Source organism: Pelobates fuscus, chromosome 3, assembly GCF_036172605.1.
Source record: "Pelobates fuscus isolate aPelFus1 chromosome 3, aPelFus1.pri, whole genome shotgun sequence".
Taxonomy (NCBI): Eukaryota; Metazoa; Chordata; class Amphibia; order Anura; family Pelobatidae; genus Pelobates; species Pelobates fuscus.
The window spans coordinates 426,597,455-426,615,294 of NC_086319.1; the positions used below are offsets into that span (position 1 = coordinate 426,597,455).

General features: G+C 36.9%; 1 protein-coding gene across 2 annotated transcripts in view; it reads left to right on the top strand.

Annotated features, from left to right (window-relative positions):
- Window positions 1–17,366, top strand: part of LOC134601576 (sodium/potassium-transporting ATPase subunit beta-2-like) — a 31,343-nt gene extending 13,977 nt beyond the window's left edge. Inside the window, exons 6-8 of one of the 2 annotated variants that reach the window (XM_063446099.1) lie at window positions 6,572–6,598; window positions 13,351–13,458; window positions 16,666–17,366. In XM_063446099.1, coding sequence (XP_063302169.1) covers window positions 6,572–6,598; window positions 13,351–13,458; window positions 16,666–16,827 — 297 coding nt within the window. In that variant the 3' untranslated portion in view covers window positions 16,828–17,366. The remainder of the gene's footprint in view (window positions 1–6,571; window positions 6,599–13,350; window positions 13,459–16,665) is intronic. The other variant, XM_063446100.1, reaches the window with a different exon arrangement.
- The last annotated feature ends 474 nt before the right edge of the window (window positions 17,367–17,840 follow it).

The window sequence follows — 17,840 nt, forward strand, 5'->3', positions numbered from 1 at the left end:
TGTTAGTGTGAGTGTGTTAGTGTTAGTGTGAGTGTGTTAGTGTGAGTGTGTTAGTGTGAGTGTGTTAGTGTTAGTGTGAGTGTGTTAGTGTGAGTGTGTTAGTGTGAGTGTGTTAGTGTGATTGTGTTAGTGATTGTGTTAGTGATTGTGTTAGTGAGTGTGTTAGTGAGTGTGTTAGTGAGTGTGTTAGTGAGTGTGTTAGTGTTAGTGAGTGTGTTAGTGTGTGTTAGTGAGTGTGTTAGTGTTAGTTTGTGTGTGTTAGTGAGTGAGTGTGTTAGTGAGTGAGTGTGTGTGAGTGAGTGTGTGTGAGTGAGTGAGTGTGAGTTAGTGAGTGTGAGTTAGTGAGTGTGAGTTAGTGAGTGTGAGTTAGTGAGTGTGAGTTAGTGAGTGTGTGTTAGTGAGTGTGTGTTAGTGAGTGTGTGTTAGTGAGTGTGTGTTAGTGAGTGTGTGTTAGTGAGTGTGTGTTAGTGAGTGTGTTAGTGTGAGTGATTGTGTTAGTTTTAGAGTGTGTTAGTGTGTGTGTCTGTTACTGAGTATGTTTGTGTGCGTCTGTCACTGAGTGTGTGTCTGTCAGTAAATGTGTGCGTCTGTTCATGAGAGTGTGTGTGTGTGTGTCTAAAGCACTTACCTTTCTCCAGCGCCGGGCTCCCTTGGCGCTGGGGATCTCTCCGTCCCGATCCGCCTCTCAGCTCCGAATGCACATGCGTGGCAAGAGCCACGCGCGCATTCAAACCGCCCATATAGGAAAGCATTACTCAATGCTTTCCTATGGACGTTCAGCGTCTTCTCACTGTGATTTTCACAGTGAGAATCGCAGAAAATCCTCTAGCGGCTATCAATGAGACAGCCACTAGAGATGGATTAACCCTCAGTGAAACATAGCAGTTTCTCTGAAACTGCTGTTTTCAGCTGCAGGGTTAAAACTAGAGAGACCTGGCACCCAGACCACTTCATTGAGCTGATTTGATCTGGGTGTCTGTAGTGGTCCTTTAAGTGTATGTGTTTATGCATGCACTGGCGTACATACCGCGGTCGCACGGGTCGCAGCCCTGCGACCATGTGCCCGCCCGCCATGTGTTGCGGCCCCAGCCCGCGCAGAGTAAGCGGGGGGGGGGCCCACAGATCAGTTTTCGCACCGGGGCCCCATGGGTTGTGTGTACGCCACTGTCTATGGATTTATATAGTGTATAAACAGAGTGAGCCCTGCTTCCATCTATCTATGGATTTATATAGTGTATAAACAGAGCGAGCCCTGCTTCTATCTATGGATTTATATAGTGTATAAACAGAGCGAGTCCTGCTTCTATCTATGGATTTATATAGTGTATAAACAGAGTGAGCCCTGCTACTATCTATCTATGGATTTATATAGTGTATAAACAGAGCGAGCCCTGCTTCTATCTATGGATTTATATAGTGTATAAACAGAGCGAGCCCTGCTTCTATCTATGGATTTATATAGTGTATAAACAGAGTGAGCCCTGCTACTATCTATCTATGGATTTATATAGTGTATAAACAGAGCGAGCCCTGCTTCTATCTATGGATTTATATAGTGTATAAACAGAGCGAGCCCTGCTTCTATCTATGGATTTATATAGTGTATAAACAGAGTGAGCCCTGCTACTATCTATCTATGGATTTATATAGTGTATAAACAGAGCGAGTCCTGCTTCTATCTATCTATGGATTTATATAGTGTATAAACAGAACGAGCCCTGCTTCTATCTATCTATGGATTTATATAGTGTATAAACAGAGCGAGTCCTGCTTCTATCTATCTATGGATTTATATAGTGTATAAACAGAGTGAGCCCTGCTTCTATCTATCTATGGATTTATATAGTGTATAAACAGAGTGAGCCCTGCTTCTATCTATCTATGGATTTATATAGTGTATAAACAGAGCGAGTCCTGCTTCTATCCATCTATGGATTTATATAGTGTATAAACACAGCGAGCCCTGCTTCTATCTATGTATGGATTTATATAGTGTATAAACAGAGCGATCCCTGCTTCTATCTATCTATGGATTTATATAGTGTATAAACAGAGCGAGTCCTGCTTCTATCTATCTATGGATTTATATAGTGTATAAACAGAGCGAGCCCTGCTTCTATCTATGGATTTATATAGTGTATAAACAGAGCGAGCCCTGCTTCTCTATCTATGGATTTATATAGTGTATAAACAGAGCGAGCCCTGCTTCTATCTATGGATTTATATAGTGTATAAACAGAGCGAGTCCTGCTTCTATCTATCTATGGATTTATATAGTGTATAAACAGAGCGAGCCCTGCTTCTATCTATGGATTTATATAGTGTATAAACAGAGCGAGCCCTGCTTCTATCTATCTATGGATTTATATAGTGTATAAACAGAGCGAGCCCTGCTTCTATCTATGGATTTATATAGTGTATAAACAGAGCGAGCCCTGCTTCTATCTATCTATGGATTTATATAGTGTATAAACAGAGCGAGTCCTGCTTCTATCTCTGGATTTATATAGTGTATAAACAGAGCGAGTCCTGCTTCTATCTATGGATTTATATAGTGTATAAACAGAGCGAGTCCTGCTTCTATCTATCTATGGATTTATATAGTGTATAAACAGAGCGAGTCCTGCTTCTATCTATCTATGGATTTATATAGTGTATAAACAGAGCGAGCCCTGCTTCTATCTATCTATGGATTTATATAGTGTATACACAGAGCGAGCCCTGCTTCTATCTATCTATGGATTTATATAGTGTATAAACAGAGCGAGCCCTGCTTCTATCCATCTATGGATTTATATAGTGTATAAACAGAGCGAGCCCTGCTTCTATCCATCTATGGATTTATATAGTGTATAAACAGAGCGAGCCCTGCTTCTATCTATCTATGGATTTATATAGTGTATAAACAGAGCGAGCCCTGCTTCTATCTATCTATGGATTTATATAGTGTATAAACAGAGCGAGCCCTGCTTCTATCTATCTATGGATTTATATAGTGTATAAACAGAGCGAGCCCTGCTTCTATCTATCTATGGATTTATATAGTGTATACACAGAGCGAGCCCTGCTTCTATCTATCTATGGATTTATATAGTGTATAAACAGAGCGAGCCCTGCTTCTATCCATCTATGGATTTATATAGTGTATAAACAGAGCGAGCCCTGCTTCTATCTATCTATGGATTTATATAGTGTATAAACAGAGCGAGCCCTGCTTCTATCTATCTATGGATTTATATAGTGTATAAACAGAGCGAGCCCTGCTTCTATCTATCTATGGATTTATATAGTGTATAAACAGAGCGAGTCCTGCTTCTATCTATCTATGGATTTATATAGTGTATAAACAGAGTGAGTCCTGCTTCTATCTATCTATGGATTTAAATAGTGTATAAACAGAGCGAGCCCTGCTTCTATCTATCTATGGATTTATATAGTGTATACACAGAGCGAGCCCTGCTTCTATCTATCTATGGATTTATATAGTGTATAAACAGAGCGAGCCCTGCTTCTATCCATCTATGGATTTATATAGTGTATAAACAGAGCGAGCCCTGCTTCTATCTATCTATGGATTTATATAGTGTATAAACAGAGCGAGCCCTGCTTCTATCTATCTATGGATTTATATAGTGTATAAACAGAGCGAGCCCTGCTTCTATCTATCTATGGATTTATATAGTGTATAAACAGAGCGAGTCCTGCTTCTATCTATCTATGGATTTATATAGTGTATAAACAGAGTGAGTCCTGCTTCTATCTATCTATGGATTTATATAGTGTATAAACAGAGCGAGCCGTGCTTCTATCTATCTATGGATTTATATAGTGTATAAACAGAGCGAGTCCTGCTTCTATCCATCTATGGATTTATATAGTGTATAAACACAGCGAGTCCTGCTTCTATCTATGTATGGATTTATATAGTGTATAAACAGAGCGAGCCCTGCTTCTATCTATGGATTTATATAGTGTATAAACAGAGCGAGTCCTGCTTCTATCTATGTATGGATTTATATAGTGTATAAACAGAGCGAGCCCTGCTTCTATCTATGGATTTATATAGTGTATAAACAGAGCGAGCCCTGCTTCTATCTATCAATGGATTTATATAGTGTATAAACAGAGCGAGTCCTGCTTCTATCTATGGATTTATATAGGGTATACACAGAGCGAGTCCTGCTTCTATCTATCTATGGATTTATATAGTGTATAAACAGAGCGAGCCCTGCTTCTATCCATCTATGGATTTATATAGTGTATAAACAGAGCGAGCCCTGCTTCTATCTATCTATGGATTTATATAGTGTATAAACAGAGCGAGCCCTGCTTCTATCTATGGATTTATATAGTGTATAAACAGAGCGAGCCCTGCTTCTATCTATCTATGGATTTATATAGTGTATAAACAGAGCGAGCCCTGCTTCTATCTATCTATGGATTTATATAGTGTATAAACAGAGCGAGCCCTGCTTCTATCTATCTATGGATTTATATAGTGTATAAACAGAGCGAGCCCTGCTTCTATCTATGGATTTATATAGTGTATAAACAGAGCGAGCCCTGCTTCTATCGATCTATGGATTTATAGTGTATAAACAGAGCGAGCCCTGCTTCTATCTATCTATGGATTTATATAGTGTATAAACAGAGCGAGCCCTGCTTCTATCTATGGATTTATATAGTGTATAAACAGAGCGAACCTTGCTTCTATCTATCTATGGATTTATATAGTGTATAAACAGAGCGAGCCCTGCTTCTATCTATCTATGGATTTATATAGTGTATAAACAGAGCGAGCCCTGCTTCTATCTATGGATTTATATAGTGTATAAACAGAGCGAGTCCTATTTCTATCTATCTATGGATTTATATAGTGTATAAACAGAGCGATCCCTGCTTCTATCTATGGATTTATATAGTGTATAAACAGAGCGAGCCCTGCTTCTATCTATGGATTTATATAGTTAATAAACAGAGCGAGCCCTGCTTCTATCTATCTATGGATTTATATAGTGTATAAACAGAGCGAGCCCTGCTTCTATCTATCTATGGATTTATATAGTGTATAAACAGAGCGAGCCCTGCTTCTATCTATCTATGGATTTATATAGTGTATAAACAGAGCGAGCCCTGCTTCTATCTATGGATTTATATAGTGTATAAACAGAGCGAGCCCTGCTTCTATCTATCTATGGATTTATATAGTGTATAAACAGAGCGAGCCCTGCTTCTATCTATGGATTTATATAGTGTATAAACAGAGCGAGTCCTGCTTCTATCTATCTATGGATTTATATAGTGTATAAACAGAGCGAGCCCTGCTTCTATCTATCTATGGATTTATATAGTGTATAAACAGAGCGAGCCCTGCTTCTATCTATGGATTTATATAGTGTATAAACAGAGCGAGCCCTGCTTCTATCCATCTATGGATTTATATAGTGTATAAACAGAGCGAGCCCTGCTTCTATCTATCTATGGATTTATATAGTGTATAAACAGAGCGAGCCCTGCTTCTATCTATCTATGGATTTATATAGTGTATAAACAGAGCGAGACCTGCTTCTATCTATGGATTTATATAGTGTATAAACAGAGCGAGCCCTGCTTCTATCTATGGATTTATATAGTGTATAAACAGAGCGAGTCCTGCTTCTATCTATGGATTTATATAGTGTATAAACAGAGCGAGCCCTGCTTCTATCCATCTATGGATTTATATAGTGTATAAACAGAGCGAGCCCTGCTTCTATCTATGGATTTATATAGTGTATAAACAGAGCGAGCCCTGCTTCTATCTATGGATTTATATAGTGTATAAACAGAGCGAGCCCTGCTTCTATCTATGGATTTATATAGTGTATAAACAGAGCGAGCCCTGCTTCTATCTATGGATTTATATCGTGTATAAACAGAGCGAGTCCTGCTTCTATCTATCTATGGATTTATATAGTGTATAAACAGAGCGAGCCCTGCTTCTATCTATCTATGGATTTATATAGTGTATAAACAGAGCGAGTCCTGCTTCTATCTATCTATGGATTTATATAGTGTATAAACAGAGCGAGTCCTGCTTCTATCTATCTATGGATTTATATAGTGTATAAACAGAGCGAGCCCTGCTTCTATCTATCTATGGATTTATATAGTGTATAAACAGAGCGAGTCCTGCTTCTATCTATCTATGGATTTATATAGTGTATAAACAGAGCGAGTCCTGCTTCTATCCATCTATGGATTTATATAGTGTATAAACAGAGCGAGCCCTGCTTCTATCTATCTATGGATTTATATAGTGTATAAACAGAGCGAGCCCTGCTTCTATCTATGGATTTATATAGTGTATAAACAGAGCGAGCCCTGCTTCTATCCATCTATGGATTTATATAGTGTATAAACAGAGCGAGCCCTGCTTCTATCTATGGATTTATATAGTGTATAAACAGAGCGAGCCCTGCTTCTATCTATCTATGGATTTATATAGTGTATAAACAGAGCGAGTCCTGCTTCTATGCTGTAGCCTAGACAGGCTCATGTTTTTCGTCTCTTTTTATTTTAATGTCTTCAGAAGTCGAAATCAGCTGTGAATGTTTCGGTAAGATGCAGAATATGTCGATTATTCATGTATTTTTGATAGATTTACCTTCCAGCAAACATTAATCCCCAATAGAGGAAACCTGTGTCTTGCCTAAGTTCCCCCATTAAATATTTCCACATTTTGTGGTGTTTAATTAAGTTCTATATTTAATTGTCAGCTTTCATCTAGTTATATTTCATTTTAAAACATTAAAAATAAATTAAACGTATTCGTCCCACCGATGTAAAACCGCAAAATTGCTAATAAATCCACTTCTGTGTGATTATAAATACTGCGGTTGATAATCCTAACAGGATTATATAATAATAAACAGGAAGCATGGTGAGACCAAGTCCCAGACAATATGGTGGAAAATCATCAGATATAAAGAAAATGGATCCCAGAGCAATAAAACTCTGAGTATCGAGAGATACGGAAGGAGAAACAACAGAAATGTCTCCGTGCCACGATCGCTCAACCTGAGAGAAGGAACTCATTCCTGTTAAAAACTAATCTACTCCTGCTTGAATTTTTACAAAAAGCACAAGGTGAAAAAAATCTGACTTGATATAAACGTATTTCTGCTAAGACTAAAACTAACAACCTGGAGATAGCAATGAATCAGTGAGAATGGGCAACAAGCTGCTGTAAATGTCTCCATCATTGAATTCATCAACTGTCTCAGCGGCCAATACTGAGCAAAGATCACAAAATGCCAAAAAGTGGGACACTTATACAAGACACACTGAGTCTCAAATATTAATATACTATAGTCCTGTAACGATAACGATGTAGACATTCCCATAAACATAAAATATACAGATATTCCTATAAATGGACCCTATATGTAGACATTCCTATAAATGGAACCTATGTAGATATTCCTATAAATGGACCCTATGTAGATATTCCTATAAATGGACCCTATGTAGATATTCCTATAAATGGACCCTATGTAGATATTCCTATAAATGGACCCTATGTAGATATTCCTATAAATGGACCCTCTGTAGACATTCCTATAAATGGACCCTATGTAGATATTCCTATAAATGGACCCTATGTAGATATTCCTATAAATGGACCCTCTGTAGACATTCCTATAAATGGACCCTCTGTAGATATTCCTTTAAATGGACCCTCTGTAGATATTCCTATAAATGGACCCTATGTAGATATTCCTATAAATGGAACCTACGTAGATATTCTTATAAATGGACCCTATGTAGATATTCCTATAAATGGAACCTATGTAGATATTCCTATAAATGGACCCTATGTAGATATTCCTATAAATGGACCCTATATGTAGATATTCCTATAGATGGAACCTATGTAGACATTCCTATAAATGGACCCTATGTAGATATTCCTATAAATGGACCCTCTGTAGATATTCCTATAAACGGACCCTATGTAGATATTCCTATAAATAGACCCTATGTAGATATTCCTATAAATGGACCCTATGTAGATATTCCTATAAATGGACCCTATGTAGATATTCCTATCAATGGAACCTATGTAAATATTCCTATAAATGGACCCTATGTAGATATTCCTATAAATGGACCCTATGTAGATATTCCTATAAATGGACCCTATATGTAGATATTCCTATAGATGGAACCTATGTAGACATTCCTATAAATGGACCCTATGTAGATATTCCTATAAATAGACCCTATGTAGATATTCCTATAAATGGACCCTATGTAGATATTCCTATAAATGGACCCTATGTAGATATTCCTATAAATGGACCCTATGTAGATATTCCTATAAATGGAACCTATGTAGATATTCCTATAAATGGACCCTATGTAGATATTCCTATAAATGGACCCTCTGTAGACATTCCTATAAATGCAACCTATGTAGACATTCCTATAAATGGAACCTCTGTAGATATTCCTATAAATGGAACCTATTTAGATATTCCTATAAATGGACCCTATGTAGATATTCCTATAAATGGACCCTCTGTAGATATTCCTATAAATGGACCCTATGTAGATATTCCTATAAATGGAACCTATGTAGATATTCCTATAAATGGACCCTATGTAGATATTCCTATAAATGGAACCTATGTAGATATTCCTATAAATGGAACCTCTGTAGATATTCCTATAATTGGACCCTCTGTAGATATTCCTATAAATGGAACCTATGTAGATATTCCTATAAATGGACCCTATGTAGATATTCCTATAAATGGACCCTATGTAGATATTCCTATAAATGGAACCTATGTAGATATTCCTATAAATGGAAACTATGTAGATATTCCTATAAATGGAAACTATGTAGATATTCCTATAAATGGAACCTATGTAGATATTCCTATAAATGGACCCTATGTAAATATTCCTATAAATGGACCCTATGTAGATATTCCTATGAATGGAACATATATAGATATTCCTATAAATGGACCCTATGTAGATATTCCTATAAATGGACCCTATGTAGATATTCCTATAAATGGAACCTATGTAGATATTCCTATAAATGGACCCTATGTAGATATTCCTATAAATGGACCCTATGTAGATATTCTTATAAATGGACCCTCTGTAGATATTCCTATAGATGGACCCTCTGTAGATATGCCTATAAATGGACCCTATGTAGTTATTCCTATAAATGGACCCTATGTAGATATTCCTATAAATGGAACCTATGTAGATATTCCTATAAATGGACCCTATGTAGATATTCCTATAAATGGACCCTATGTAGATATTCCTATAAATGGACCCTATGTAGATATTCCTATAAATGGAACCTATGTAGATATTCCTATAAATGGACCCTATGTAGATATTCCTATAAATGGACCCTATGTAGATATTCCTATAAATGGACCCTACGTAGATATTCCTATTAATGGACCCTATGTAGACATTCCTATAAATGGACCCTCTGTAGATATTCCTATAAATGGAACCTATGTAGATATTCCTATAAATGGACCCTATGTAGATATTCCTATAAATGGACCCTATGTAGATATTCCTATAAATGGACCCTATGTAGATATTCCTATAAATGGAACCTATGTAGATATTCCTATAAATGGACCCTATGTAGATATTCCTATTAATGGACCCTATGTAGATATTCCTATTAATGGAACCTATGTAGATATTCCTATAAATGGACCCTATGTAGATATTCCTATAAATGGACCCTATGTAGATATTCCTATAAATGGAACCTATGTAGATATTCCTATAAATGGACCCTCTGTAGATATTCCTATAAATAGACCCTATGTAGATATTCCTATAAATGGACCCTATGTAGATATTCCTATAAATGGACCCTATGTAGATATTCCTATAAATGGACCCTCTGTAGATATTCCTATAAATGGACCCTATGTAGATATTCTTATAAATGGACCCTATGTAGATATTCCTATAAATGGACCCTATGTAGATATTCCTATAAATGGACCCTCTGTAGATATTCCTATAAATGGACCCTATGTAGATATTCCTATAAATGGACCCTATGTAGATATTCCTATAAATGGACCCTATGTAGATATTCCTATAAATGGACCCTCTGTAGATATTCCTATAAATGGACCCTATGTAGATATTCCTATAAATGGACCCTCTGTAGATATTCCTATAAATGGACCCTATGTAGATATTCCTATAAATGGACCCTATGTAGATATTCCTATAAATGGACCCTATGTAGATATTCTTATAAATGGACCCTATGTAGATATTCCTATAAATGGACCCTCTGTAGATATTCCTATAAATGGACCCTATGTAGATATTCCTATAAATGGACCCTATGTAGATATTCCTATAAATGGAACCTATGTAGATATTCCTATAAATGGACCCTATGTAGATATTCCTATAAATGGAACCTATGTAGATATTCCTATAAATGGAACCTATGTAGATATTCCTATAAATGGACCCTATGTAGATATTCCTATAAATGGAACCTATGTAGATATTCCTATAAATGGACCCTATGTAGATATTCCTATAAATGGACCCTATGTAGATATTCCTATAAATGGACCCTATGTAGATATTCCTATAAATGGAACCTATGTAGATATTCCTATAAATGGACCCTATGTAGATATTCCTATAAATGGACCCTATGTAGATATTCCTATAAATGGAACCTATGTAGATTTTCCTTGTTATTATTATATAGTTTTATAAAATTCTATTTATTTTTTATTTTTGTGTTTTGTACAAGTTTTAGAAAATACAAAAATAAAGTAATTCTAGTAGAAGAAATATGAGCATTTATCCCTCACATACCCCATGTATACCCTATATATACCCCATGTATACCCTATATATACCCCATGTATACCCTATATATACCCCATGTATACCCTATATATACCCCATGTATACCCTATATATACCCCATGTATACCCTATATATACCCCATGTATACACTATATATACCCCATGTATACCCTATATATACCCCATGTATACCCTATATATACCCCATGTATACACTATATATACCCCATGTATACCCTATATATACCCCATGTATACACTATATATACCCCATGTATACCCTATATATACCCCATGTATACCCTATATATACCCCATGTATACCCTATATATACCCCATGTATACCCTATATATACCCCATGTCTACACTATATATACCCCATGTATACACTATATATACCCCATGTATACCCTATATATACCCCATGTATACCCTATATATACCCCATGTATACACTATATATACCCCATGTATACACTATATATACCCCATGTATACCCTATATATACCCCATGTATACCCTATATATACCCCATGTATACACTATATATACCCCATGTATACACTATATATACCCCATGTATACCCTATATATACCCCATGTATACACTATATATACCCCATGTATACACTATATATACCCCTTATATACCCCATGTATACCCTATATATACCCCATGTATACCCTATATATACCCCATGTATACCCTATATATACCCCATGTATACCCTATATATACCCCATGTCTACACTATATATACCCCATGTCTACACTATATATACCCCATGTATACCCTATATATACCCCATGTATACCCTATATATACCCCATGTATACCCTATATATACCCAATGTATACACTATATATACCCCATGTATACCCTATATATACCCCATGTATACACTATATATACCCCATGTATACACTATATATACCCCTTATATACCCCATGTATACCCTATATATACCCCATGTATACCCTATATATACCCCATGTATACACTATATATACCCCATGTATACACTATATATACCCCTTATATACACTATATATACCCCTTATATACCCCATGTATACACTATATATACCCCATGTATACCCTATATATACCCCATGTATACACTATATATACCCCATGTATACACTATATATACCCAATGTATACACTATATATACCCCTTATATACCCCATGTATACACTATATATACCCCATGTATACACTATATATACCCCATGTATACACTATATATACCCCATGCATACCCTATATATACCCCATGTATACCCTATATATACCCCATGTATACCCTATATATACCCCATGTATACACTATATATACCCCATGTATACACTATATATACCCCATGTATACCCTATATATATCCCTTATATACCCCGTGTATACACTATATATACCCCATGTATAACCTATATATACCCCATGTACACACTATATATACCCCATGTATACACTATATATATCCCTTATATACCTCATGAATACACTATATATACCCCATGTATACCCTATATATACCCCATGTATACACTATATATACCCCATGTATACACTATATATACCCCTTATATACCCCATGTATACACTATATATACCCCATGTATACACTATAGACCCCATGTATACACTATATATACCCCTTATCTACCCCATGTATACACTATATATACCAAAGTATACACTATATACCCCTTATATACACCATATATACACTATATATACCCCATGTATACACTATATATACCCCATGTATACACTATATATACCCCATGTATACACTATATATACCCAATGTATACACTATATATACCCCATGTATACACTATATATACCCCATGTATACACTATATATATACCCCTAATATACCCCATGTATACACTATATATACCCAATGTATACACTATATATACCCCATGTATACACTATATATACCCCATGTATACCCTATATATACCCCATGTATACACTATATATACCCCATGTATACCCTATATATACCCCATGTATACACTATGTATACCCAATGTATACACTATATATACCCCATGTATACACTATATATACCCCATGTATACCCTATATATACCCAATGTATACACTATATATACCCCATGTATACACTAAATATACCCCATGTATACCCTATATATACCCAATGTATACACTATATATACCCCATGTATACCCTATATATACCCAATGTATACACTATATATACCCCATGTATACACTATATATACCCAATGTATACACTATATATACCCCATGTATACACTATATACCCCATGTAGACACTATATATACCCCATGTATACACTATATATACCCCATGTATACACTATATATATCCTTTATACACCTCATGTATATGCCAGGAATGTTGTAGAATTTGACGTGGTTTGTAATAATTAACGTTATGTGTAATTGTTCCTTTCAGACCGCCGCCAATAATGGGCCTTTGGGGAATATGACTTATTACCCGGGTAACAAAGCCTTTGGGAGCATTGATCTGAAGTATTTCCCTTACTATGGCGACAGGGCACAGGTAACAAATGTTATTCCCATTATCCCCAGATAACATTATTCCCATTATCCCCCAGATAACATTATTCCCATTATCCCCCAGATAACATTATTCCCATTATCCCCAGATAACATTATTCCCATTATCCCCAGATAACATTATTCACATTATCCCCCAGATAACATTACTCCCATTATCCCCCAGATAACATTATCCCCATTATCCCCCAGATAACATTATTCCCATTATTCCCCAAATAACATTATTCCCATTATCCCCCAGATAACATTACTCCCTTTATCCCCCAGATAACATTACTCCCATTATCCCCCAGATAACATTATTCCCATTATCCCCAGATAACATTACTCCCTTTATCCCCCAGATAACATTACTCCCATTATCCCCCAGATAACATTATTCCCATTATCCCCCAGATAACATTACTCCCATTATCCTCCAGATAACATTATTCCCATTATCCCCAGATAACATTATTCCCATTATCCCCCAGATAACATTATTCCCATTATCCCCCAGATAACATTATTCCCATTATCCCCAGATAACATTATTCCCATTATCCCCCAGATAACATTATTCCCATTATCCCCCAGATAACATTATTCCCATTATCCCCCAGATAACATTACTCCCATTATCCCCCAGATAACATTACTCCCATTATCCCCAGATAACATTATTCCCATTATCCCCCAGATAACATTATTCACATTATCCCCAGATAACATTATTCCCATTATCCCCAGATAACATTATTCCCATTATCCCCCAGATAACATTACTCCCATTATCCCCAGATAACATTATTCCCATTATCCCCCAGATAACATTACTTCCATTATCCCCAGATAACATTATTCCCATTATCCCCAGATAACATTATTCCCATTATCCCCCAGATAACATTATTCCCATTATCCCCCGATAACATTATTCCCATTATCCCCCAGATTACATTATTCACATTATCCCCAGATAACATTATTCCCATTATCCCCAGATAACATTATTCCCATTATCCCCAGATAACATTATTCCCATTATCCCCCAGATAACATTATTCCCATTATCCCCCAGATAACATTACTCCCATTATCCCCCAGATAACATTATTCCCATTATCCCCCAGATAACATTATTCCCATTATCCCCAGATAACATTACTCCCATTATCCCCCAGATAACATAATTCCCATTATCCCCCAGATAACATTATCCCCTTTATCCCCCAGATAACATTACTTCCATTATCCCCCAGATAACATTACTCCCATTATTCCCAGATAACATTATTCCCATTATCCCCAGATAACATTATTCCCATTAACCCCCAGATAACATTATTCCCATTATCCCCAGATAACATTATTCCCATTAACCCCCAGATAACATTATTCACATTATCCCCCAGATAACATTATTCCCATTATCCCCCAGATAACATTACTCCCATTATCCCCAGATAACATTATTCCCATTATCCCCCAGATAACATTATTCCCATTATCCCCCAGATAACATTATTCACATTATCCCCCAGATAACATTATTCCCATTATCCCCCAGATAACATTACTCCCATTATCCCCAGATAACATTATTCCCATTATCCCCCAGATAACATTATTCCCATTATCCCCCAGATAACATTATTCCCATTATCCCCCAGATAACATTATTCCCATTATCCCCCAGATAACATTATTCCCATTATCCCCAGATAACATTATTCCCATTATCCCCCAGATAACATTATTCCCATTATCCCCAGATAACATTATTCCCATTATCCCCCAGATAACATTACTCCCATTATCCCCAGATAACATTATTCCCATTATCCCCCAGATAACATTATTCCCATTATCCCCCAGATAACATTATTCCCATTATCCCCCAGATAACATTATTCCCATTATCCCCCAGATAACATTATTCCCATTATCCCCAGATAACATTATTCCCATTATCCCCAGATAACATTATTCCCATTATCCCCCAGATAACATTATTCCCATTATCCCCAGATAACATTATTCCCATTAACCCCCAGATAACATTATTCCCATTATCCCCCAGATAACATTATTCCCATTATCCCCCAGATAACATTACTCCCATTATCCCCAGATAACATTATTCCCATTATCCCCCAGATAACATTATTCCCATTCTCCCCCAGATAACATTATTCCCATTATCCCCCAGATAACATTATTCCCATTATCCCCAGATAACATTATTCCCATTATCCCCCAGATAACATTATTCCCATTATCCCCCAGATAACATTACTCCCATTATCCTCCAGATAACATTATTCCCATTATCCCCAGATAACATTATTCCCATTATCCCCCAGATAACATTACTCCCATTATCCCCAGATAACATTATTCCCATTATCCCCCAGATAACATTATTCCCATTATCCCCCAGATAACATTACTCCCATTATCCCCCAGATAACATTATTCCCATTATCCCCCAGATAACATTATTCCCATTCTCCCCCAGATAACATTATTCCCATTATCCCCCAGATAACATTATTCCCATTATCCCCAGATAACATTATTCCCTTTATCCCCCAGATAACATTACTCCCATTATCCCCCAGATAACATTATTCCCATTATCCCCAGATAACATTATTCCCATTATCCCCCAGATAACATTATTCCCATTATCCCCCAGATAACATTACTCCCATTATCCTCCAGATAACATTATTCCCATTATCCCCAGATAACATTATTCCCATTATCCCCCAGATAACATTACTCCCATTATCCTCCAGATAACATTATTCCCATTATCCCCAGATAACATTATTCCCATTATCCTCCAGATAACATTATTCCCATTATCCTCCAGATAACATTATTCCCATTATCCCCCAGATAACATTACTCCCATTATCCCCAGATAACATTATTCCCATTATCCCCCAGATAACATTATTCCCATTATCCCCAGATAACATTATTCCCATTATCCCCTTGTGACATCATTCCCATTATCCAGAGATGATATCATTCCCATTATCCGCAGATGATATAATTCCCATTATCCATTTGCCTCCCTGTCCCCATTGATCACGCAAGTGATAATATATGAAAGCCACCATGCCACCCCATTCTCGCCACATACTGTACGTCCCATTTTACTGAAAATAAACGTTCTGTTATTATGTTTTTAAAGGGAAACTACTCCCAGCCACTGGTAGCGGTCCAGTTTCTCAACCCTACTCCAAATACGGCCTTCTCCGTGCAGTGTCAAGTTAACTCGGCTAACATCAACAGCAATGATGATCGAGACAAGTTCGCTGGACGCGTCATCTTCAATCTCCGATTCAATAAATGATAGTGACCACAAGCAACGCTCCCAACCTCTCAAAAAAACATGTTTCAATGGATTCTTAGGAATTTAATTCCAAATTCAGCTATGTTTTGGAGTTTAGTTATGGAAATCGTGGATCCCTATTGAGAGCTTAGTTTTGCTGCCAGCAATGTGGAACTTGCAATATTTATTTTTTCCTCCTGGAATTCAGGGCAAGATGGGACCACACACATAATTATTTTTATGTAAATATGATTTCTTTATTCGAAAGTTCTGCCTCAGATGTTGACTTTTAAGTGTTTTCCATTTATCCACACTGGGGACAGAAGCTCACTGCCCATTTTTACCAATTTCTACATTTTCTAATTGCCCAAATGGCACAAAGCAGCCTTTTACCTTAAAACAAATCCCATTCATTGTATTAATTTAACACTGAAATATTCTGAATGCGGTAATGGTACACATAATGTATGTCACAAATATCTGTATATAAAACATTCCGGCGTTCCTGTATGTGTATATATCATACTTTCATTCTTGTTTAACTTTTTTACAATTATATACCCTTAAAGATACATATACGTACAATAATAATAAAATATGACATTAAAATTAGTCAGTGTACGGTTATTTTGTTCCAAGAGAAGATGACACAATATACAAAATATAAACCTGAGGGCACACACTCATACACTCATTCATATACATACACACAGGGCCGCCCGGGCCCCACGTGTAGCGGCGGAACTGCCGCCGGTGCAGTTGCACCGGGGCCCGCACGCTGATGGAGCCCATCGTGTGGCCCACGCACTTAGGGCCGCCCTATGGGCCCCATATCTCTAGGGGCCCGGTCAGCGCTGTGGCCGTGGTGTAGCACGACCAGGCCTCTTTAAAAAAAAAAAAAAATGCAGCCGCAGCGCAAGTGCTCAATTCCTCCCAGCTCACTCCGTGCGGGAGAAGCCCGCACCTGGCAATGAAGAGGGAGAGCCAGCCGACTCCCAGTCCCATTAGCCCCAGCCAGCCACTCTCCTGCAAAG